The 24,392-nt window shown below is 36.9% G+C and overlaps 1 protein-coding gene and 1 non-coding gene across 2 annotated transcripts in view; one reads left to right on the forward strand and one right to left on the reverse strand.

Moving 5' to 3' along the window:
• LOC140136791 (nuclear hormone receptor FTZ-F1 beta-like) overlaps window positions 1-24,392 on the forward strand; it is a 42,492-nt gene that overhangs the window by 1,288 nt on the left and 16,812 nt on the right. Inside the window, exon 2 of the mRNA XM_072158390.1 lies at window positions 10,802-11,054. Within this exon, the coding sequence (XP_072014491.1) occupies window positions 10,802-11,054 (253 nt within the window). The remainder of the gene's footprint in view (window positions 1-10,801; window positions 11,055-24,392) is intronic.
• On the reverse strand, window positions 2,936-3,009 carry Trnat-ggu (transfer RNA threonine (anticodon GGU)). The gene has a single exon. It is a non-coding gene; the product is annotated as a tRNA-Thr (tRNA).

The following is a 24,392-nucleotide window of genomic DNA, read 5'->3' on the forward strand; positions in this document are numbered from 1 at the left end:
AAACTTTTTCATAACCATTGATAACGTAATAAATATCAGTATAATTTCGAGTTCAACTGAATGCGTTCATCATGATTAATAACATATTTTTATTTATCAAAAATCGACTATGGCATAGTCTAACCCAGAGCAGAAAATTAATAAATGGAGCCCCTCTACATGTATGCGGTGTTTCACAGAGCACCATTTTTCTGAATCATAGCATACCATGCCGTTCGATGGCAGGTAACAAGCTCTGTGGAAACGTGCCGGGTGATGACGTTTGCTTTCCATTAAACTGTTACCTGGCATGATCCGCCTCGGGAGGTAGATCATACCTAATCAAACTGCGTGTTTCTACTGGGGAACGGTTGGCGGGTAATGTGGTTTAGTTTAGAGTGTTACCGGTTAATGTACCCAGTGGAAACAGATCGGTTCAGAGTGATGCGGTGTGGACACCCGGCAACCGTGATCCACCTCATGAGGTAGACGATGTGGTGTGACACCCGTTATTTCTGCCAGTGGAAACACACCAGTTAACGGTTGCTGGGTGTTGAACATCTTTTATGTTGATTTCATGTATCACATCGTGACCTTAAAAGCAGATTGGGGTCAGGAAAATACTTTCAGTACTTCCGGTACACACCTCAACCCTTATTTTAAGCGCCTGTAGAAACGTGGTGGTTGTTGTCTGAATCGGATTGTGGGTTACCGGGTAATACCGAGTAAAAATACAGAGTGCTCAGTGTAAACACGCAGAAAGTGTATGATGTTCGCTGTGGAAACAAGCAGGGTAACAATTTTCTGCATACTGGAAGTACACAAATGTCACTTCTTACCACTGGATCAGTTCCCTGTGTTTGGTTTATTTACCTGCCCACAGTGTTTTGCTGTCCGTTCTTCTGGGTTTTTTTTGTAAAAAGCTGTGCATTGAAGAATTTAAACAATTTTTGCTCTTAGTGGGAACATGCAAGGTAACATATTTCGACATTTCCGTACCCAAAAATAGCAGATAAAAAAGAGTGCAACGTCGTGTCTTCTGTGGAAACACATGTTTTATGTGTAATATACACTGATATAAAATTGGATCGGTTGAGCCCATATTTATTGGTCGAGCTACATGTATGAGTTTTAAAATATTGGACGAGACGTAGTCGAGTCCAATATTTTACAACTCATAGCGAGACCAATAAATATTGGCGTAAAGCATCAATTTTATCATTATTATGTTTTGGATCCAATATTATCACAACTTGGATCCATCAAAACATAATAATGTTAGGAATCGCCCTGAAGGAAGAAATATCCCAAATATGTCGCTTTTGATATGCTCTCGTTTTCATTCAAATGGGTATAACTTGAGGAAATAAAGTCGCATGATGCCAAATGAGGTGTCAAAATATGCAGAAACAAAATTCTCCATCTATTGATTACTTTATTTGGTAATTCAGGTTTAGTGTCATTTAGATACAAACACTTTAGGCCAAATAAAAAAATTAACATGTTTTTTATTTTACTTGGCCTTATGTCCAGTATACTATGACCCTGTTCACATTAGGGAATTTTCTTCTTTCGACGAAGGTCGAACGAAGATTAAAAATCATTTTTTCCTAATGTGTACGCACATGTCTTCGTTCGACGAAGATTAAAATTGCTTTGTTCAACGAAGCTAAAAAGGTTGTTTCGACGAAGAATACTTCGCTCGACGAAGCTAATTTTGTAATGTGTACGCTCGCTTCGTTCAACGAAGGAAAGTGATCATGTGACAAGTGACCTTCGCCGGCTTTAGTAATAGCCGGGCGTTAATAGCTTCGTTCGAGCTTCGTTAATTTTCATGAAATGTGTACAGTGCAATGTCTTCGTTAGGTCTTCGTTCAGCATAATGTGTACGCATGCTTAATTAGTTAATCAAGATTAACTTATCTTCGTCGAATGAAGAAATTTTCTAATGTGAACAGGGTCTATAACTCCTATAGATGTGGTCATGTGACGGCATGTTTGGCCACCTGTATGGGTAAATCAAAGGAAATACAGTAAAACCTCATTATAACGAAATTGGATACAAGAAAACCCTGTTATAAAGAAGTAATTTTCCAGAACCAAGATACAAAATTCTTTTGTTATTTATTGTTTTTACAACCCTGATATAACAAAATTTGGATATAAAGAACTAATTTCTCTGTCTCTGACAACTTCGTTATAATGAGTTTCCACTGTATAATAACATAACATAATAAGATTCAAACTTGTATAAAAGAAAATACCTAGAGAAGATTATGTGGATTCGCACCCATGACAATAAAGGGGAATGCAACTGTACTGATTTACCCACAAGATGGCAAAAGGCTGGTAATCTCAAAAGTGAGTCTGCAAGTCTCAATTCTCCCCACTGCTCAAAAAAATATTTCTCAGGCATGTATCCTTTTTGATTCTCGCATTTAATATTTAATGTCTTTTCATTGACTAACGTCCTGCTAGGACACAGGATACAGGCCAGCGCCTCTAAAATCAAGTCATCCAGAAGAATGGTCATTTTGAAAGAATTTTTGTCGGTCATCTTGAAAGAATTTTTGTGGGTCATCTGATTTTAATTGGTAGGACTTTACAGAGCTTTGCATGATATGTTTGTCCATCTGTAAGCCATATACTGAATTGATAGGTGGTAATATGTGGACCACAATGACCTCATCCCAATGGCACAGTTCAATAACCTCAATTAAACTATCACAGTGCAAAATTTGACCTCCAGTTGCAGAGTATGAGTTTTTGTACCCAAATTTTCAAAGGTCATTCAATGAATGTACACGTGAATTGGGGTTAAAGAACTGTGGCCTGACAGATGAGCATTTAGTGGATCCTACATGTAGTGATATCGCCTAGGACTACTGTCATGTACGAGAAAGGTTTTTAACACAAGTCAACACATACATAAATGACAGCCAGTGAAAAAATTTCACTGACTATCCAGGATTTGAACCTGGAACCTTCGGATCACCAAACCGATGCTCTACCAACTGAGCTAATAAGTCAGATGGAGAAGAGCAGTGATGTTATTATCTATAGGCCTTCAGTTCAATACCCGCCCTCTATCATCTTCTCATCCAAGAAGCTTTAAGAAAGAGGTTTGGAAATCATTCCGAAATCATATTCGAGACGGAGAAATAAAGTATGAGTTGACTTGTGTTAAAAACCTTTCTCATATTTAATTTACCACATAGATTAACTTTATTTCTCCCACTACTGTCATGGTTAGGATGTTAATAATGGCAACTGGTCCACTGAAAGTATTATAGACAAATATGTCAAAACAAGTTCAAGGCTGGGACTTGCCATTTACAATCAATGTTTGTTTCACTGGACCCTGAAGGTGAAAAATTGGACTGGCAAGAACAACCGCTGGCTGGCGGCGCATCATATTGTGAATCGCCAGAATTATATAATATTTATGCACACATTTTTCTAGCATTTGTCCTTATTGGTTCTCACTATCTAGGAGTGTATGAAGATCATTTATTTATTTTATTTATTGGGAGCACGGTGGCCGAGCGGGAGCGGAACGGGCTACGACTCATAATCGGAAGGTTGCGGGTTCAAGCCCCGGCGACGCCATCGTGTTGTGCTCTTGAGTAAGGCACTTTTATCTCGATTACTCCTCTCCACCCAGGTGTGAAATGGGGAGCTGTTATGAATACTGTCCATTAATATGTTTTTCACAAAAGGGCTGTGAAGCAAATATGCAATTCCATATTTTGGAGCTGTCATTCATCCCTGCAAGTTGGGTCTAGTTTGCATTCATTATTATGATAATTAGCTTATACAATTCCTATTTTTCCCAAATTCTTTTTACTTTAATTTTTTTTTTTTCAAATACTTTCTTTCAAAACTATTTTCTTTTACGTATGTTTTTAACAAATTTTCAAAAAACAACATGGAGGCATTGTGGTCGACTCTTTGCATCGAGAACCACGCTAGCTGAGAACCACTAAATTCTAGTTTTCTCAAAATAATTTTCTTTTATGCTATTGATGCTTTGAGACTACTGTTGTATTTTTTGGTTTGTGTGTCTGTAATTACTTGTTTCTTATAGTAAAGGTGGTACAATTATTAATTCGGCTTTTGCTTCTTGCATCTCTTTTACAGATGATGTTTTTTATTCTATTTTGTTGCTTAAATGTATGTATTTTGATGGAAATAATGAATATGAATGAAAAATATCTGTCTGCAATAATGTTAAATAATTAGAGTAATTTGATTCATGAGTACTAGTATTTAATTTTGATACAGTGAAATTTTACAGAACTTCATTATTTATGAATCATGCATGTTGCATTCTAGCACAATTAATTAACTTGCTGTCTACTGAAGATAGTATATAAATGATGATGTTAGAGTCAATCAGAATTAACGTGAAATAGTTGTAATATGATCCATGTGTACGAATAATTGATACACTTATAGTAAATAGAACTTCATTTTGTATGAATTGAGGTGCAGCTGCTTGCATGTATAAGTAACAAATAAATATTCAAAATATCTCTTGAACTACGTCAATGCTGCTGTTTTCTTTGGTTTTTGACAAATTTTTCATTTCAAAAATACCAATTGACAACTTGAATGACTTATCCTTCACTTGTAAGCAATTTATGAACTATTTTAATTTTTTTTATAATTGAATACCTGAGTGGAAGAAGGGCCCAACTCCATCAAAACTGTTTTTGAGATATTAAGAAAAACTTAATATTTGGAAAAGTTTTATAGACAGAATGTTTTCATTTTCAGGGGAACTTTAATACATGAACATACAGTATTACATACATTTGAAATTATTTATGATGTATCCATGGCAACAGTTCAGGTCTTAATAGGAACTGGAGTTGGGCCCTTCTTCCACTAATATACTGAAAGTGCCAGTTCCGTAAGCAAATGTGTTATAAATAGCTACAGAAATTGAAAATTATCCAGTAATTGCACAAGTAGAAGCATGTAATATGTTAGCAAGAAAGTTTATTGTAGTGAAAAGCAGATTTCATGAATGAACAAAATTCCTCTTTAATCCAATATTTGTGGAATAAGGGCCCAACTCCATGGAGTTGGGCCTTTCTTCCATGTAAACCATGATTAAGTGTACGTGGAAGACTATTTAGAGGGTGGATTTGGTCAACTTTCACACACAAGGAAGAACAGTCTGCTGGCAATAAAATACTGGGTCTAACTCATTTTTGTAAAAAAATGGAGTTGGGCCCTGATAAGGTATTTAATTGTGTTGTGATTACTGAATGGGACTTTAACTTTCAGTTTCACTTGACATGTTGACAAAAGCTTCAAGTGATTTAGAGACAGGGCTCGAAATAAGGAGGGTCCAAGGGCCCTCGGCCTCCGAAAATCAGTGAGGGCCCACAAAAGACACATCCGGCGGGCCCAAATGGCCCACAAAATTTGTGGCAATTTGCTCACTTTTTTGTGAGGTTCAGTAGGTTTTAAACCAATGGCCCAAATTCGGGCCCTTAAAAATTTGTGAGGGCCCTCAAACATTTAAGATCAAGGGCCCAAATGGCCCTCAGAAATTCTGGCTTATTTCGAGGCCTGCTACCTTGCCACTGGGGTGTAGCTTGCCCGGCCAAGCTTTCCGTGACCATATGACTGTTTGCATGTTGACGCAATCACATCACGTGGGATACCTGTCCGTGTCTATGTTTTGTGAACTGTGATTTTGTGTTGTTGGGGGCCCATGTTGATTCACATGAGAACATGGCATTGTGGCACTGTGTAAAGCCTTTTTTTTATAATGAGTGATAGATCTGCTAAATGATTTTGTACGTGCCATTTCACAATCTGATTGAGTATCCAGTCAAATGCAATTTGGGAGCTGTAGGAGGGGAAGGTTAAAATGAGATTATACTCTAAATGCCAAAAGGATTTATATCTATTTTTCTGTCTGTGAAATATGACCGAGGGTTAAGACAACCCATTAATGCTCTGCGTGCTATCCATGCGCTTCAACGCAAAAAGTTTTTCTCAAAATATCAAGAGCTATCTTAAGAACTACTGAACCAATACTAGGCTTGTTTGTACTCATTTTAATGCATTTTTCATGCTTATTCCAAATATGGTCATGAAAATTTAAATTTCTGAAATGTTTGATTTTTTTTTTTTTGTAATTTGAAACTTGTCGTCTGCATTCGACACCCGCGTGAAGGGAGTTAAGAAGTGGGCAAAATGGTTAAGAGCTGTTATAAAATCACTGTGGGTTGATATTTCAAAGCAAGAGCTCCCTCAGGAATAGTGAAGGAGCTGCACAAAAGCCAATGGGTTAAAAGTGTGATCAGTGGATTGGATTCAAACCCATTAGTATAATACTACATGGTTGGAGGGAAATAGGGCAAACTATTTATCCTGAGCATAGGTTTAGGAACCAGGGGGGCTTGCAGGGCTCAATCCCCTGAATAATGTTGGACTGGGGGCTCAACCCCCCCCCCCAATAATCCAGATGAAGTAAAAAATATGACCAGATACTGCTAAAAATGGGTGTTTTTGACCTATTTTTTTGCCAAATTTCCTGACAATGAGGGAGGTTCTCCCCTCAGACACCCGCCCCAAAATTGGTAAACAAATTTTTGTTTGGTCAGTCCCCCTCCCCTCCAATGTTAAAAATCTTCCTAAGGCAATGCTGAGGTACTGGCTACAGGTCTTATCTCACTGAACCCGGTGGGTGAGGGGTGATAGGCCCATAGCCAGTAACGAGGAGAAAATAGTAACCCTATTTCCCTGATATAAACCATGTAGTATTTGTTTTGTTACACCAACTTTGGCTGTGGGGATGAGGCTGTACATGTCATGTAGATATTAGGAAAACTAACGCACAGTGAAATAGGTTATATCACAGTTTGTGACTGACTTGATTTGCTCCTGAATATTTATGAAGTGTAATAAAGGAAAATATGTACATACAATTCAGATAAATTCGCACTTTATGCTATTTGTGTAAATTACATCAAATGGTGAAATTGAGATATTAGATAAGGATATAAGTTTATTGACGAGTCAAATTTAACACTGTTTTTGTGCTTCAATTTACATATGTTGCTTAAATAATTTGGTCGTTTCACCGTACCTAATGTGTTCATTCATGCATTTTAAGTCTTTCAACCCTATCAGGAATGTAATCCAAGAAATTGGCAGTTTGAATATGACAGTTCTTAGTGTTATTTTCTATTTTGCACATGAATCTTCTTGCATTTACATACAGGGTTGTAGCCACACCGGTTGGCGCCGGTCGGGGTAGCTGGCACCGACCGGCACAAAAAAAAAAAATAATAAAAAAAAAATTAATTTTTAATTTTTTCCCTATTCATCATAAAAAGTGTAAAAACCAAACAAATTTGTGTGGGTATACCCCCTAACCTATTCCCCGGACTCGCATGTTCGCTAAAAAGATTGTGCCCCGAGCCAGCACTCTAATTTGATAGTAAAATTAGCGGCACTCAACTTGGTCTAGCTACAACCCTATTCACATAATGTATTATAAATGGATATGTTTGACTTATTTTAGTTGTTTAATTTCCGGGGGGGGGGGTCACTCTCACACAAAAGTTCTTATACCCACCTGTGTCCGACCACCTCTGAAATGCACCCAAGGTGTCTTTTTGATGTTGCAGACCTATAGACACTAAAGAAAACATGCACAAAGGTAACAAGAATCAATTAAAAAGTGGTGATCAAATTAGTGCAAACTCACTCAAACAATAATATTACTAACCCTAAACGTCTTAAGATTTGGCTGACAAAGGACCCCTAAATAGTGATGCCTTCTGAAAAAGTACCCCTTTTTCAAAAAGACGTCAACGACGCTGTGTGGTGAAAAACATACCCTTTTAGACGTTTTTCTGGGACGCGGGTGCGTAGCAAGTCAAGCAGTGAGTGACCCTCCCAGGTTTAATTGGACCCTCTTACACATTTTCACCCTTTTCTCTTAGACATTTTCACCCTGTTTTGTACCATTTTTTTCTTTTCGGAGAGACTTACTATTATTATTTAGAGGGTCAAGGTGTGTGACTGGGCCTGCATGTACATGTATGAAGTAAATCACATAATTATGCTGCAAGTTGTTGTAACTCTTGTACCAGAATAATGATACTAAAATATTCAACACTGATAACCGGGCTTGAAGTTTAAGTCCATAAATCCGTTGTTGGGAGTTGTTGTGGTATTCACTGATAACAGGGCTTGACGTTTAAGATTATAAATCCATTGTTGGGAGTTGTTCTGCTATTCACTGATAACCAGGCTTGAAGTTTAAGATTATAAATCCGTTGTTGGGAGTTGTTGTGGTATTCACTGATAACCGGGCTTGAAGTTTAAGTTCGTAAATCCGTTGTTGGGAGTTTTTTATTTTTTCATTTTTAATGTCAAGATAATCTATTGGGCCAAAGGGAAGGGGAAGATTTCTTTTTTGAAGGGAAAAAGTATCCTTGGCATAACAAGAAGGATAGGGGCAACAGAAAGAAACAGTACCATACAAATTAAGTATTACTTGGTTATAAATCTTCTAGGCAACAAAAAAAAACCTGTTCTACGGTCAGTTTTTTTTGTTTTGTTTTTTGCACACATTTTTTCAGTCAAAATACTTTTTACCCAAAACAGCTTATTTTACATATACATACAACATTTTCCGTCAAACTGATTCTACTTTGGGCTGGAAAAAAAACCCCAAAATGACTAATTTTACATGCATATGGTCATTTTCACGGTAAAGGGTGTAACTTTGGATTTTTAACATTTTAATCCGTAGTGTTCTAATAAAGCCACAGAATTCCATAATTTTTGGCCACATAAGTCATCTAGTTAGCAGCTACCTTGGGTAGCATAATCAGCTTTGGGAGTTACTGCGTCAGTTTTAGCAGGCTTAAATGTACTTAATATTGCCATTTGGAAAAACTATAAAAAACAGTAACATTTTTGTAAAACCCTGTGTTTTCTTCAGTTAGTTCATGGATAATTTTTCTTATCCTGAAAGTACAGTCATATGTTCAGTAAACACTGCCACATTAGATTTAATTGTGAACGGCCCTGTATTTTTGAGAACCGGACTTCGATATTTGTCGCTTCGGAGGCTTCATTTTCCGTTAACAATTGTTAACAAACTTTGTGGGTGTAGCTTTGGTTCATAATTCTTGGTTATTTCTTCACTTCTTCTTGATTTATAACAGTTGTTATCTTAACTTGAAATGGGTAACAAAAATTAGCCGATTTGCAAGCTTTTAAAATTTTTATAAAATCTTGACTTCAAATAGCCGTTTTTCCGTTAACTTTTTTGAAGCCTCCGAAACAAACTGTTCAGCAAGCTTGTGCAAATATAAATAAAAGAGCTCATCCAATCTATTTATCAAAATGTAGCAAAGTAGATCCTCAAGTCACATGTTTTTAAATCGTGGAGATATATATCACCGTTTGAAAATGGGACCCAATACAAACTTTCCGTTAACAATTGAAGCCTCCGAAACAAATGAAGCCTCCGAAACAACAGTAAACTTAATTATCATCTATGCATATCTAAATTGGTGTGTTTCATACTGATATCTGCATTGTAATTATTACTTGATATGTGCAGAATGTCATAAAAAAAAAAAAAAATTGACATTATGGTTAATGTTTGAAAATATACTGATACCTTAAAAAGCCTGTTTCGGAGGCTTCACATGCAAAAAACACCATACTTAACAAATGGGTGAAAAAATTAATGTGTGATAAATCTACAATATCTGCCGCATAGAATCATTGATTCAATACACACAAGAAAATAACAGCTTAGATGATCCCAACACTGTTGTTTTCAAAAAACTACTTCTGCAATGTTTAACAATTGTTAACATGAAGCCTCCAAACAAAAAAAAATGACTTGCTGTGATAATTTAATTTTTGTCACAACTGAAATTCAATACTTAGAAGCAAAGCATGAAAATTGGTAATTGTGATATTTTTTACCTATTTTTTTATGTCAACTTGTAGTAGTTAGCTAAATATTTTACTTTTATGATCACCTGTGTTGTTAACTGAAGCCTCCGAAACACAAATCGCTTGAATTGCCAATTCTAAAAAATAACTCCAATTTCTGTGAAACTTGGCTGGGAGGTTCCTTTCATCAAGTAGTATTTGTACATGAAGTTAGACATTCAAATTATTTTAGGAACCCAATTAAAACTTAAAAAATATGTTTAAGGTTTGGAAATTTCCATTGTAAATGACACTTGATGTTAAAAATTTTCAAAACTGCAATTACAAACATAGCAAAACATGGTATAAAATTTAACTTATATCTGTTGACTTACTTTGGAATGGAATTTCACATGTATTCCAGCTTTCATGTCAAAATTTTCTGAGGTTATGTAAAATAAATTTTTTCTTAGATTTTAACCAAAATGTTATGCAAATGTCAAATTTTTTATTAGAAATCAAAAGGTTTAAGCCTTGAAACATTATTTTACTTGAATTTAAGTTGCTTCTATGCATGATTTCAGTAAACAGAAACATATTTAAGTGGTTTGAAATTTTGACCCTAAAAATCAAAAGTTACACCCTTTACCGTGAAAATGACCATATAGCAAATCTAAAATAAAAAATAAAAAGTCTCAAAAATGGGAAATTTGTGTCTGTCAGGTCCGTAGAACGGGGTTTTTTTCGTTGCTTTATGATAAAAGTTGACGATTAATTGATTAAATTATACTGATCAATTCTTGGAACAGCAAATTATTTTGAACAAACTTTTCTTTCCATGTCCTTTTCATACATTTAACAATTTTGGTTTATTATTATTTGATTGAAACAGACTGAAGACCAGATAGTGTTGATGCAACGTCGTGGTCTGCACCTCATGTCACTCACCGTCTGCTACTACTTCATCAATGACGAGAATCTCATTAGTCTACCAAACGGACAGAAGGTAGTGATTAGCAACATCAAGGACGAGAACGTGGCGGACATCGTCCAGGGATTGGTGGACACTGCGGGCCGTTTACGCCATCTCAACCTTGATAAACATGAGCTGGTATGCTTGAAAGGAATTATGCTTCTCAATCCAGGTATGTAGAGAGAGAGTTGTTCAATATTTTTCAGAATGACAATTTAAAAGCATGATCAAATATTTTTGACTTGAAGACTTAGCTTTTTTTGAAACCATGAATACAATAAGCCACAAAACTCTGCTGATGAACAGTTAAAATCATGAAATTTGTTGGTTGTTAACTTGCCACATGGTGCCATATACTCACTGGCAGCTTAAAGAGGCATCCCCACTTTTCTCAAAAAAGTAACTCGGGTGCCCCTGGTCATGTTTCACCTGACTCCCAATTTGTGAACCAGTTAAGGTGGTGCTACACCCCCTGATTTTGTGACTTATTTTGCATTTTTTCTAAAAAAATAACTACACACTGGTAACAAAAGTTATGTATATTATAGGGCCAAGGAATCTAATTACTTCAAAACGAGTGGTTCATTATATATGTTAAGAAATGAGGTACATTCTAGCGGTACCTCGTTTCTTATCATAAATAATGTACCGCTTGTCTTTGAGTCACTGAAATTCCAGTGTAGTAACTGGATTCCTTGCCCCTATAATATGCATAACTTTTGTTACCAGTGTGTAGTTACTTTTTGAGAAAAATGCAAAATTAGTCACAAAATTTATCAAGAGGTGTAGTACCACCTTAAGTATTAATGCTCCAACATGCTAAATTTGAGATGTGATAATATTTCTGTGAATATAGTGTGTCATATGATATACTAAGTGGATATCAAATTTAACATATACGCCTATCTTGATTATTATATATGTAAAGTTTGCTTCTTACTGCTGTCTGTCGGATATTTTTTCAATGTGATTACGCGACACATCGAAATTTGTCCTCCTCCTGGAACATATCAACAAATTTAGTGTTTTAGATTTTATTATAGCTCTAAAGATGGGAAAAGAAGGCTGAAATAAAAACTAGCGCAAAATATCTTTTTTTATAAATATATATATCATGAGCTTACATGCACTTGACCATGAATTATTATATTGCTAAAAAGCTTATGCTGGTCTGTAAAACAGAATTGAAGAAGAAGAAAAAATGCGCACTACCAACGAATCAAGGGAACAGTTTTGCTCATAGCTCTTGGGTAGAAAAATAAACACATTCTTATTCTATGCCCTGATCGGAAAGGCTTTTAATATTTTGATTTTCAAATTGAATCTTAGTTCTTCCATTGAAATAGTAGATACTGAGATTATTTCGGTAATTGTTGACATCTCAAGGATTACTCCCACGCACATGTTATTATTGCAGTAAACCAGAAGTCTGGCATGTAAGGGGCTGTGCAATGATTACAAGCAACATTAATGTGTGCCAAAAAGATCTTCAAAACAATCTTTGCTCCCCTCTTGCGCATGCCAACATTTTAGGAACCCAATTTGCAAACCTTAAAAGGGTTCCGCAAATAGCGGTGCGCGTCACTTGTTGGGCGCCATGGCTTCCCGAGTAAAGTAAATAAATCAAAAAATATAAAATAAAATAAAACCCATCCATCAGGAATATCTCCAATATTCTACATTCTGTAATGACAGGCTAAAATAGTACAAAATTTAGCACCAAATGGCGTCATTTGCCCCTCAAATTTTAAAAAAATCAATAGCTTCAGAGGTCGGTGTGCAGCCATTTATTTCATGTGGCACTTCAACAAATCTATTTGAGGAAGCCTGGTCTAGATATATAGGTCCACATAAATATGAGTGCAGGGATTAAGAAATTAAATATTAAGCATATTTCAATATTTCTAGACTGTTTTTATTCGCTTTTTTTAGAATCTTTTATCAAATAGGTACCTCATGTGTGCCATAAATTGTTTGTCCCCTCCCCTTTCGTCCTGCCAAAATTTTATCCTCCCCAGGGCTCATAATCACTGAGCCCCAAACCAGTCTTGAGTATTTGAATGGGGCAGAATCCTGCGATGGGACAGATTCCTACGATGGGACAGAATCCTGGTCATTACAAATTTTTTTAGCATTTTTATTTTCCGATCTTACTATATTTTTCTGAGGAGGCAGTTTATTCCCCTCTTTCTGAGGAGGCAGTTTATCCCCCTCCTGGCTTCCTCGGGTTACACCCCTGCCTGAAGTGGTTTGAATCTAGTCGTCCCCCTACATCCCATGAAAATAGGAGTCAATAGGAAGTATCAAATTTAGTAAATTAAACTCAGCACCTGTATTATAACTTAAAGCCTTATAACATTTCCTGAGGAGAATGCCCTCAATATTTTTCAAAATTCTGTTTTTTTTACATGATTATATTGTACTTTATTAAACTAACATACCCTGCAAAAATCAAGACTATAGGTGCTGTAGTTTTGTCAGAATCCGAGATTTTGAATAAAACGCAGGTACCGTCGTTTCATTATTACGATGGAAATATTAGTCAAACGCGTACACGGTGTGCATAATACAGTACGTGCATGCCGTGCAGTATGGTTGTTCGGCTCCAAATTAAAAGGGGACATATCTGATAATAAAAGCTAACATTTTATGGCAAAGAAATACTAATCTATTTTGTGTGGAAGTGTTATAATATGGCTTTAATGCCAGTACTATCCCAAGTAAAATATTCTACTAGGTTTACTTTTTCACTCTTCCCTTTAAAACCCAGCCAAATATGATAAATTACTTACACACGGTGCACAGAAGTGATAGTTGATTCCCTGCTATAATTTTAAAATAAATGGGAAGCCTGATAATTGCATCACAAACCCAATTCTGAAAGACAAGTGTGTAACAATATTAGGCAGAGAGAGGGAGAGAGAGATGTAGAATTTCTGAGAAGAATCCGGGAGAGGAGTTATAAGAGAAAAGAGAGTGAGAAAAGAGGCAGCGGGTGGGAAGTAAGCCGGAAGTAAGAAAGACAGATGAGAACTTGAGAAGAGAAGGAAAGCAAGAGAGGAGAGAATGAAAGTGAAAAACGCTGCGACGGTGAGAGCGATAAAGCAATGCGGAGGGGAGAGGGTTGGGAATTGGAAACTAAAACCCTTACTGTATAAGTGGTAATTTTCACGAGGGTTTTTCAATGTATATTTGAAAATTTTGCAAATGCAGTGCCAACGTGCCATGTGAAAATCTGTAATAATGGATAGATTGGGCAACAATTCCTAAATGTCTCTACTGGTTTTCTATGCTTTTCTGTGCAAAAAAGGTCAAAATGAGGGGCAGGGTAGGGTTTGCACACCCTCACAATCACACTTAGTTTCTTTATGCTTTCTTGATCAAAAAAGTTTTTAAAAATTTGGAAAAAGATCCACTATTGGAGAAAAAAATCCACTTTTTCAAAATCCACCCCCTCCCCAAATAAATCCTGGCGAAGTGGCTATGTCCGTTTCTCTCACCAAATCGCAAAAAAATGTAAAAATAGTAGTCTGTACACACGTATACTGGTACTTTGTGGCATTAACACAAGCACTTATTTGCATCTTAATGGGCTATTCCATTTAAAAGCCACACTACCCCTGTGGAAGATTTTGGAAATATCTTCCACAGTGGGAGTATGAATTTCAAATGGAATGAACACAAGCAGCTCCATTTGAATTTCATACACCCTCTGAGAAAGATTCAACCCGAATCTTCCACTGAGGGAGGGTGTGTTTCAAATGGAGCTGCTAATGTGTTCATTCCATTTGAAATTCATACTCCCACTGTGGAAGATATTTCCAAAATCTTCCACAGGGGGTGTGTTGATTTTTAATGGAATAGCCAAAAGATATATATCTTGGGAAAAGCAGCTTGAGTAGGAAGAGAACTAAGTTTTTTAACTTACAAAAAAAAATGCAAGAGATGATGCGATAGATTCACCATAGTTGCGACTCATGACGTAAGTTTAGAACTGTCAGACTTGGCATAGGGGAAAAAATCCCTGTTTAAAATGCTTGTAGACTAGCACGAGTTGGCACAAAGGCTGTTTTAGACTGACCTAGTATTAAGCTAGCTGTGTGTATTTATAGATGCTCATTTTCATAAAAGAAAGAAATTGTACACTAATAAGATTGAAGTGATATTATTTAGAAGATAATTTTTAAAAGGGCTTGTTATCGGGAGAAAAAAAATGTACCATGTTTCCTGATGGTTATGAACAGTATTTTACAATAAGTAACTAACGTAAGAGAGAACATTTTGATAGAATTTCATTTTATGATTTGTTGTGATATATTTGTTAAAGTCCCATTCAGTAATCCCAGTGCAAGTGTAAAAAAATTAAAATTGTTTATAAATTGCTGTAAAGTGAAGGATAAGTCATTCAAATTGTCATTTGGTATTTTTGAAATGAAAAATTTGGCAAAACAACAAAGAAAACAGCAGTATTGACGAAGTTGAAGCCCCATTCAAATACATGAACTCAGGTAGTACAGTGGTTAGACTCTGGACTGGTAATCCAGCGACCGGGGTTCAATCCCCCTGATTTTTTTCTCTCTCAAAATTTTCTTATGTCAGTTTGCTCGAGCTCCAAACATGTCATGTAAATGTTTTATTTTGTCTTCAATACACAGCTTTCGGCTGAACCACTAGCAGGCTATGTTAGCACATCTATGACAATTACAAAGGTACCAAAATCTGGATCACAGAATGGGTCTTTAAATGATTTGTCATGGTTGGTATAGCCGTAAGAAGGGCCGCAACATTTTGACATTTATGTGAAATTTTGTCAGCTAACACATGCAAACTTTTTTGTATTAAACAAGAGACGGTCTGCACTCAATGTCAATAGATGATGTCACTGACGATATTAAATATGCTCGACACAATTTTATAATTGGTTTAGTAACTATTATTTTAGTGTGATTTGTCACAAAAAATGGCATTTGGTAGATATGATGGATATGTGCATTGCATATTAATATTAATCAACTTTTCTGCAGGGTTTTGTCTGCTTTTTAATTCTGGATGGGTACGCATACTGTCATGCTACGAACAATGGCAAGTGCTAACAAACTGTACTGAAAGCAGAGAATTCCTTCAAAATTTGTGGATTTTTTTTACCGGGATGATTGCATGCTAAATGTTGTGTTATCCTTTGCGTAACACTGAACGGAATTAGCCTAGCACAGAGATCTTCTATTGAAGGATTATACAGCTTTATTCCATACGATGTGTCATCCCTTCAGGAATGGAGTCTTTATTCTAGTGTAACCCATGAATATCTTTATACACCATTTTACCTTTTTTTACACTGTTTTAGCCTGAAATTAATGTGAACTTTTTGTGTTTACCAATTTGTGAGTTTACACTCTATTTTAGCCTTAAATCAAGGTGGTTTAAAAGGTTAAACAGATTCACACAGGGCAGTTCAGGTCGATTTCTGCTCGGTAGATGGAGCTGGTCAGACTGGCAAAAGCCATCGGGGTGGGGGGCTCTGCTCCCCATACATTAATAATGACCAGTACTACTGCTATGACGAGACTAACTAGGTGGGCACAGGCTCTGCCGTTTGAGGAGAGCTAGAGCGATTGCTCCCATCACTCCCCTCAAATAAAGTTGAGAGCTTTTTATTGCTTGCCTACCTTTGATGTAACAATAATAACCACGTAATATACAGTACAGTAAAAATGCTCTCATAGTGCTCTCCTGTAGCACTCAAGGAGAGCGATTAAAAGCTCACCTGCAAAGCCTGTGGGCAGTGAGTTGACTAGTATAGGGCAGCAAGGTTTGTGGGGGTGCCAAATGTTTTGAAAAAACATAAAAAATCAGACCTCTGAAGCCTGGGAGATGAAAGTGCCTAGGGCAGCAAGAAATTTCCAGCCCCTTGGTGCCAGCGCAGAAAGCCGAATCTGGGACAGCTATCCAGTTACCCTGATAACAATTTGCTTAATTCTGTGTGGAAGTAACTGAATGTTTGACCAAGATTATGCTTGCTGCGGTGCCAGCCTTGATGCTAATTCACAAGAATCATTTTTACTAGAATTATCTTCATTTTTTTTGTATTTCTTTGTCCTTGTTATTTGATTAATGCATTTTCGTGATAAAATTGACTTCCCAATTGATTCAGGTAGTCTATCTTATCGACCTTGCTTGTTGGATTATTGCTTGTTTTGTTGTTTGTGTTTCATGCATTTTGTTTGTAAAATTATTGAGTCAGACAATCTGTCTTTTTGATACAAAAGGATAAATAAATTTGTGAGGCTAACCTTGGACTTGAAAAATATTGAGATGATATTTTCCTGCACCTGATTTGAAGAAAGTACTAAGGCCACAAAAAAAATTGGCGAAACCCGACCGAAAATTAGGCCCGACTGTGAGTGTGCAAATTAAGTGGTCATCCGGGCATCCTGAGCCCAGATTTACTGGTGGATGACCAGAAATTCATACTTCGTATTGGTAATTAATCTGCTCGAACTCCATAATAATATAATTTTGCCGATGGATGGCGTGTGGATTAATTTTAGCTTTCATCAAAAGTACTCTATATGCTTATAGACAAGGTTTTACAGTATGGCCTTAAAATTAAATGATCTTTTTCGCAAAAATGACATCAGCAGCGTTTTCCACATCATTGAAAGCATAAAAACTATTGCAGCGTGATATTGCACACATACCTTTTGTCAGAATTTGCATGGTTTTCTTGAAATGTTCCCAATAAGCCCAGACAACTGGAAGGACTAGTCTGCTTTAAATGCTCTGCCTGATAGGCTTCAACATAAAAAAGTTTTGAGATATTTTCTCAAAATATTAAGAGCTATCTTAAAGAACCACTGATACAATACTAGGCTTGTTTGTACTCACTTTAATGCATTTTTCATGCTGATTCCAAATATGATTATGAAAATGTACAAATTTATTCTGAAATTTTATAATTAAAAAAAATGGAACTTGTCGTCTGCGGTTGACACCCGGGTGGAAAGAGTTAATGTCTGAGCTGTCTTCAGATTAAATGTGTTTGTGGACAAATTTGAGTATTTCTTCTTTCACATACCATATTAGGCCAAAAAAAAAAAAGGTTTGTCTCAAAGCTCACGAGAAATTTAAAAACAAATGCGAAATGCGATTTTTGTTTTTTAATTCCGACTTTTTTTTCATGGTATTTTGAGAAAAAGTCTGATTTTCACCGATTTTTCTGGAAAAACTATAAAAAATTTTTTTTTGAAATAAAAAAATTTCCGCATTTGTTTTTGTCAAATCGTGGGATTTTACAAACGCTGCCAAGCAAGCTTTGAGACAAACCTTTTTTTTTTTTGGCCTTAGCTGTCCTATTTTTCCAAGGATATTTGACTAAACCCAATGTTTTCTTCATAACACTCCGTTGGCTTGTCACCTTCATTCCAGGGGGCACTCGACTTAGGAAGTGACGGGATATGCGGACAGCAGTTCAAAACTAGGGGTCTTTTGGTGAGAGGCTGAGAGCCTAGACCGTCCTGGAAAAGGGGGGGGGTCTTTCAGTGAGAAGGTCCCAAAAGAGGGAGTCTTTCCTTGAGAATGGGGAAAATCTTACCAAAAAGGGGGTCATTCAGTGAGACTGGGAACATTTTTGGGTTGAGATATATAAAGGTTGATACAAAATTTCTTAATTTGAAAAATGTTGGAAAAATTTGAAGAAAAATAATTAAGAAATGGGGTCATTCAGTGAGAGATTATTAGAAATTTTCCCAAAATTTTTGAAAAAGGGGGTCTTTTGATGACAGGAAAACAAAAAAGGGGGTCATTGGGTGAGAGGGAGTTGAAAAATGGGGGTCAATGTGGCCACACATCCCCGTCACCCATTTTTAGTGAGTGCCCACCCCCGGGGCCTTCATTGTAATTTGAACATTGTGAAAAACATTTGGACTATTGGACCAGTTGAAATCCATGTACCCCCTATGGAAGACATGACCTTAATCTCCCACACAGGGAATGTGAATTTCAAATGGGGTTACCTAAATCTATACCCCCTGTTTTGGAGATTAAGGTCATGTCTTCCATAGGGGGTGTATGGATAGTGAGTACCAACTGGAATAGCCCAATGCTCGCATAGGGACTAACAGAAAGTGAATGAAAGATGATGCATGTAAAAAAATATATAAATAAATAAATTTTGGATAAAGGTGGAGGCATTGCGGCGCTGGCTGACGCAAAGAACTGCACAACCGCAGAACCATAAAATTATATTTTTTTATTATTAAAACAATAACATAATGTCCACCGCAAGATACAAGTGGCCACTCTTGGAAGCAAGTGCAGTTGCTTTTGAATATATCCTATAAATGTTCTGGAAATATCAAGTGTCATGGCTTGAGCACTTCCTGCGCAGGATTTTACCAGAAACCTGTGAGGGGGAGACTTAAACAGAGGTCATGAGCCTTTAGTAAATTGGGTTGAAATCTATCAAGGAAATATAGATTATTAAATAATTTAATGTTAAAGTAGTCAAATTTAAGTAAAATCAGTTTGACACAACTTGTGACAAGCCGGTAGACCCCTCATTTGTGCAATATGACTGCTGTTATTGCAACTATTCTGATCTGCAACCATGGCGAAAAATGTTGCCACACCTGAGCGTTAATTGGCCAACATCCTTCCCCGCTCCCCTATTGCAATGTTGATTTGGACAAAATCGTCATCATTTCTACATTACAGTCTCCCAACATTGAAAAATTGGGGTGGTGCGGAAGGGGCGAGTGTAATCTGAATGTGCATTTGCAACTATTATACAAAATAATACGGAACTATCACATATTTAGCTTCGATTGCGTACTTTTAACACCAGAACGTGCTGGTGTGGCAACGAATTTCCGCCAAGGTTGTGGTCAGCATAGGAATATTAGCTTATCTAACCCCTGGGCACCCCTGGAAAACAGTGCTTGCACTGATGGGGTTTCCCCAGGCAGAATAAGATCTAATCAGGGATATCCCTGATCTAATCAAATAAAATAAAATGTGGTCATTTCTGATATATTATGCACTTGTCAGACAGGATATATGAGCATATCTAGTTTGGTCATTTCTGATATATGTTATTGCAACTAAATTATTTGGACAGGAATATATGACAAATAGGATATAGTTGTCATTTAAGGTTATAATCAATCAGCCCATAATGATCCAAAAGTATAATATCATGTATCTAAATGGTTCACAACCTATTTATATAGTGCTAGCAAGTTAATCCCATATGCAGAGGTATTCACAGGAGGAGGCTTACACAAGGCAGCAGCTCCTCACCCATGACAGAACAGACGACCATAAACCCTGCCCTGGACTGAATCAGCTCTGAGTTCCACATAGCGCCCTCTATCCAAGCATGGGGCCAAAGCCTCATAACCTACAATCAACGAAAAAAGTCTTGGAACGGAAAACTCTCACCCCCTCTCCCCCGTTCAATGTTGAGAAATGCCAATGTCTTCAGTGGTTTCCCAATGTGTTCCAACATTGATTGATGGGGAGAGGGAAGGGTAAATCATTGTTGTAGATGTCATGCTTGTTCCCAGGCAAAATATACGTCATTTCCATGATCATGTGAAATTCTGCACGGAATTTCGACAGAGTGTACCAAGCATTCCAAGGACTTTTTTCGTAGATTGTAGGTCAACCTTGGATCTTTATTAACCCTCAACACCACAAAATGCTACAGGCTGGTGCCTTTCCTTCAGTGGGTCTGGCAAAACACAGGGACAGGCAGTACACAGGGCACCTCTGACCAGACCTCCCTCAGGTGTCAGTGTTCAAGTTATTACTTACTTGGGCACCTAGCAGCTAGCTGTGAGAGCACCAGCAGCATGATAGCGATACTATTCCACTCCTGATGACTGTCTTGAATTGTTGAAATGTTCCTGTCATATTTAGGATTCTTTTTACCAAGGTTAAGCCCAATCAGGCATACTGAAACATTTTAACCCATATGACCCTAAAAAAATATGACCTTTGACCTCAGATCTCAGTTTGATTTTGTTCATGCTCCTTCATAATTATTATGCAGAATTACTTTATCAAGTTTAAGCCAAATCCATGAAAGTGTAAAATTCAGCCCTTAGATGACCCTTTGCCTCGGATGATCTTGATTTTTTTTTTCAAGTTCCCCTTTATATATCAAGGATTCTACCAATAAGCATAATCTTTGATTGTTGAATGACCTGGATGTTATGTTTTACATGCTCTCCCCCCTCAAGGATTCCACAGCCACCAAGTTTAAGCCCAATTGTGTGATCTTTGACCTAGGATGACCTCAATTTTATTTGTTACTGTTCCCCTCATATCAAGGATTCCACCCACGAAGTTGAAGCCTTGGGTTTAAGCCCAAAATTTAAAACTTAGCCCTTCCATGACCTTTGACCTCTGATGACCTTTAAAACCACCCCTCAACATCGCATACCTAGTTTATATCTAAAATGTTGGACCAATGCGTCGAAATGCATAGCCAGACATACAGACACCGCACATTATTTAAGTATACATAAGAATTTGTCCCTCATGATACAAAATGTCCTTTTAAGACCTTTTAAAGCTGTTTGGCAACAATGGTTTAAAAACATTTGTGCAAGCCATGAAATAAGCATCTATGAATTGTGAAATGAATCATTCATGCTAACATGCAACTCGTCCACTTTATGATGGAAGTGCTTATGATTCAATCTGTATTTTGCTTGTCATACGTAGAAAAATGTATTATGTGTAGACAATGAATCAAAGTATCTAGAAATAGAGAATTATTCAAGGTGTGTTCAGACGGCCATGGAATTCTTGAGGATTCCTAATTGCGATTCCTAAGTCCCCAAGTTTGTGTCCACAGGCACTGGCGGCGACATGAATTTTTTTTTTTTCGAGGGCACAATAAACAATCTTTATGGAAAATTGCTGCAAAAATGTTTTACTGTGAGGCAACGGGGGGGGGGGGGCAAGATCATATGTTAGCTCGGCAAAATAGTTTGTTCACACAGCATTAGCACGGATACTCTATGAGGATCAATCAGGGAAATCACAAATTCCCGTAAATTTCTGGGGATAAATTTGGGAACAAACTTAGGGATTGAAAGACAGATCACACAGCAGATTTCCACAAGTGTTTGCTTGAGAACCGTGGTGTTTAAGCAAAAAGCCCTCAGTGTGGACGTGCCTAGTACAAAAGTATTATACATTAAGTCTCTATTTAGTAACATGTCATGTCTTAATCTGATGTTGGGGAAATTGAATTTTGAGATATGTTTGAACAGATCCATTTTCTTTTTGTTTTCTATTGTTTAAGCAGTACCATTAATATTCGCATCTTAGAAACATGATACTCTTCTCATTTCAAGAAAATGTAGCATTAGTAATGTCAACAATAAGAGTGATCTATACTGATAATGTGGAATTTGACATTAAAATAATGTATTATGTATGTAAGATACAACATAATGACACAACAAGTTTAAGATAGTGGAAAGCGGAGAAAGATTAACCCTAACACTGCTCAATGTAACAAAATGTAACAAGGAAAACCACTGCGCGTACATGCATGCACCCCACGTGATGCGATGACACAATCACCCTAAGTCATATATATGCGCACAGAATCACTGGCCAGGCCAGCAAAACCCCTGTAGCTACCGGCCGGTGATGAGTTTAAGGTTTGAATCCTGGGTGTATCAAGTGACCTCTTTGTTCATCTTCTCTCCTTTTTTGTTTCTTCTTTCCCTTCCGATAGCAAAAAGTAACCCATGGGGGTGTTAGGGTTAAAGATTCATCACATAGAAATTGGTTTGTACTGTGTAGTCTCTGGGTGAAGTAAGGACTTTTAGTATGTGTGAGTGGGGGAGTGTAGGGGGGTGTGTTGCTCCTAGAAAAGCACCCTAAACCAGGAGTCATTGGAAAAAGTCTCCAATAACAAATAAAAATAGAACAGGTTTATTGGGGGTACAGGACATGCTACAAATGCTAAGAAAGAGTATGACCACATTATATGATTGTCATATGACTTTGTCATGTCATATGACTTTGGGAATGTGTATCTAGTGCTATCCACATTAACTGGTTCAAATTTGACCATGAGGGTGAGAGTTCATGTGGCAATGTCTGGAACCCAGGTCACGCTATTGTTCGACCTAGGCTACATCATTTTTAATGCATGCTTGTTCGTCAAAACAGCTTTAGTCTCTTCCACTTCGCAACACGGTACGTGGAGTGACTGGAATCACACTGACGGCGGAGGAGAATACTAGCAGGTCAGAGAGTTTAATTCTATCAAGCATATAATAACTGAACAATCACCGTCATTTGATCGATTTACTACAGAATATATTGTATGCTCAAAATATAATTATATATTTGTGTACTAAAGTTTAACGACACGTGAATAACATCATGTAGGAAACAAAATGGCAGCTAATAGCCGCCTATTGTCTAGACCTAGGCTACATCTTCCGGTTTTGTCACGTTATTTCAGTCCCCTATTCAATTATCCTTGATTTGACATCCTTTAAAGTGGTATGTTGGTGTGTGGGTTTATTTAACATTGTTTTATATTTTTCAAACATTACTAAGTTAAAGGCATTCGAACATAACCCCATTAAAATTGGCCACTTGTGACTTCTATGAATGGACAATCTGTGTTTTGCAAAGCACAAATCACATTTTTGCATTTACGTATTAGTATTAGGAGTAGACATTTAAGTGGCGTGGACAATAAAACTCTTTTTTAGTTATTTTTCTTATCTCAACATGAAATGACAAAATTTTTGGCCTGGGGTCCAAGAAAAAATTGCAGGACAAATATCCAAGATGGCCACCATTTCCCCCGAAAAGCACATTTTAGCCAGAACTTTGTCATTTTGTGGTCTTTTAACTTGATTGTGGTGTCTAACCCTCTGTTGTTGTTTTATTTTTTGGGGGGGGGGGCAATCAATCTATTTATGCAACCAGAAATAGCCAGAAACCATCAGATGTTGAGTTAATAACGTTTTAAACCAAGGAAATTTAATGAAACATATCTTCAATTTCAGGAGCATTCTTCAAAATGTAACACAGCTTCCTCATGGAGAAGTCCCAGTTTACTGAAACTGCCATGCAGGCATAATCTGCTACCTGATAGTGTCCTGGATTATGATCATCAGTACCACATGGTCACTGCCAAATTTCATCTCCGGTAGCAACGCACATCAGGTGATCCACTCGGAAGGTTCTGTCCCCATTATTATCACAAAGTAAAACCCAATCGTCTGTTGTTGCCTCCCTCATCCCAGATGACAGCAACAACACTTTTCTGTGACCTATGGTTTTTGGCCAATGACCTCTTGGAAAATCATAAGTAGGTTTGAAATGCCTGTTTTTAATGATTTGGGGCATTTTGGCCAAAAATTGATGCTTTTTCATATTTTTTTTATTATTGACAAGGCTTTGATAATTTTAAGCTATTAGAAGAATTCAAAGAGGAGACAGTTTCCATGACAATTGCCATTTATAC

The sequence above is a fragment of the Amphiura filiformis genome, chromosome 17, assembly GCF_039555335.1.
Source record: "Amphiura filiformis chromosome 17, Afil_fr2py, whole genome shotgun sequence".
In the NCBI taxonomy this organism is placed as follows: domain Eukaryota; kingdom Metazoa; phylum Echinodermata; class Ophiuroidea; order Amphilepidida; family Amphiuridae; genus Amphiura; species Amphiura filiformis.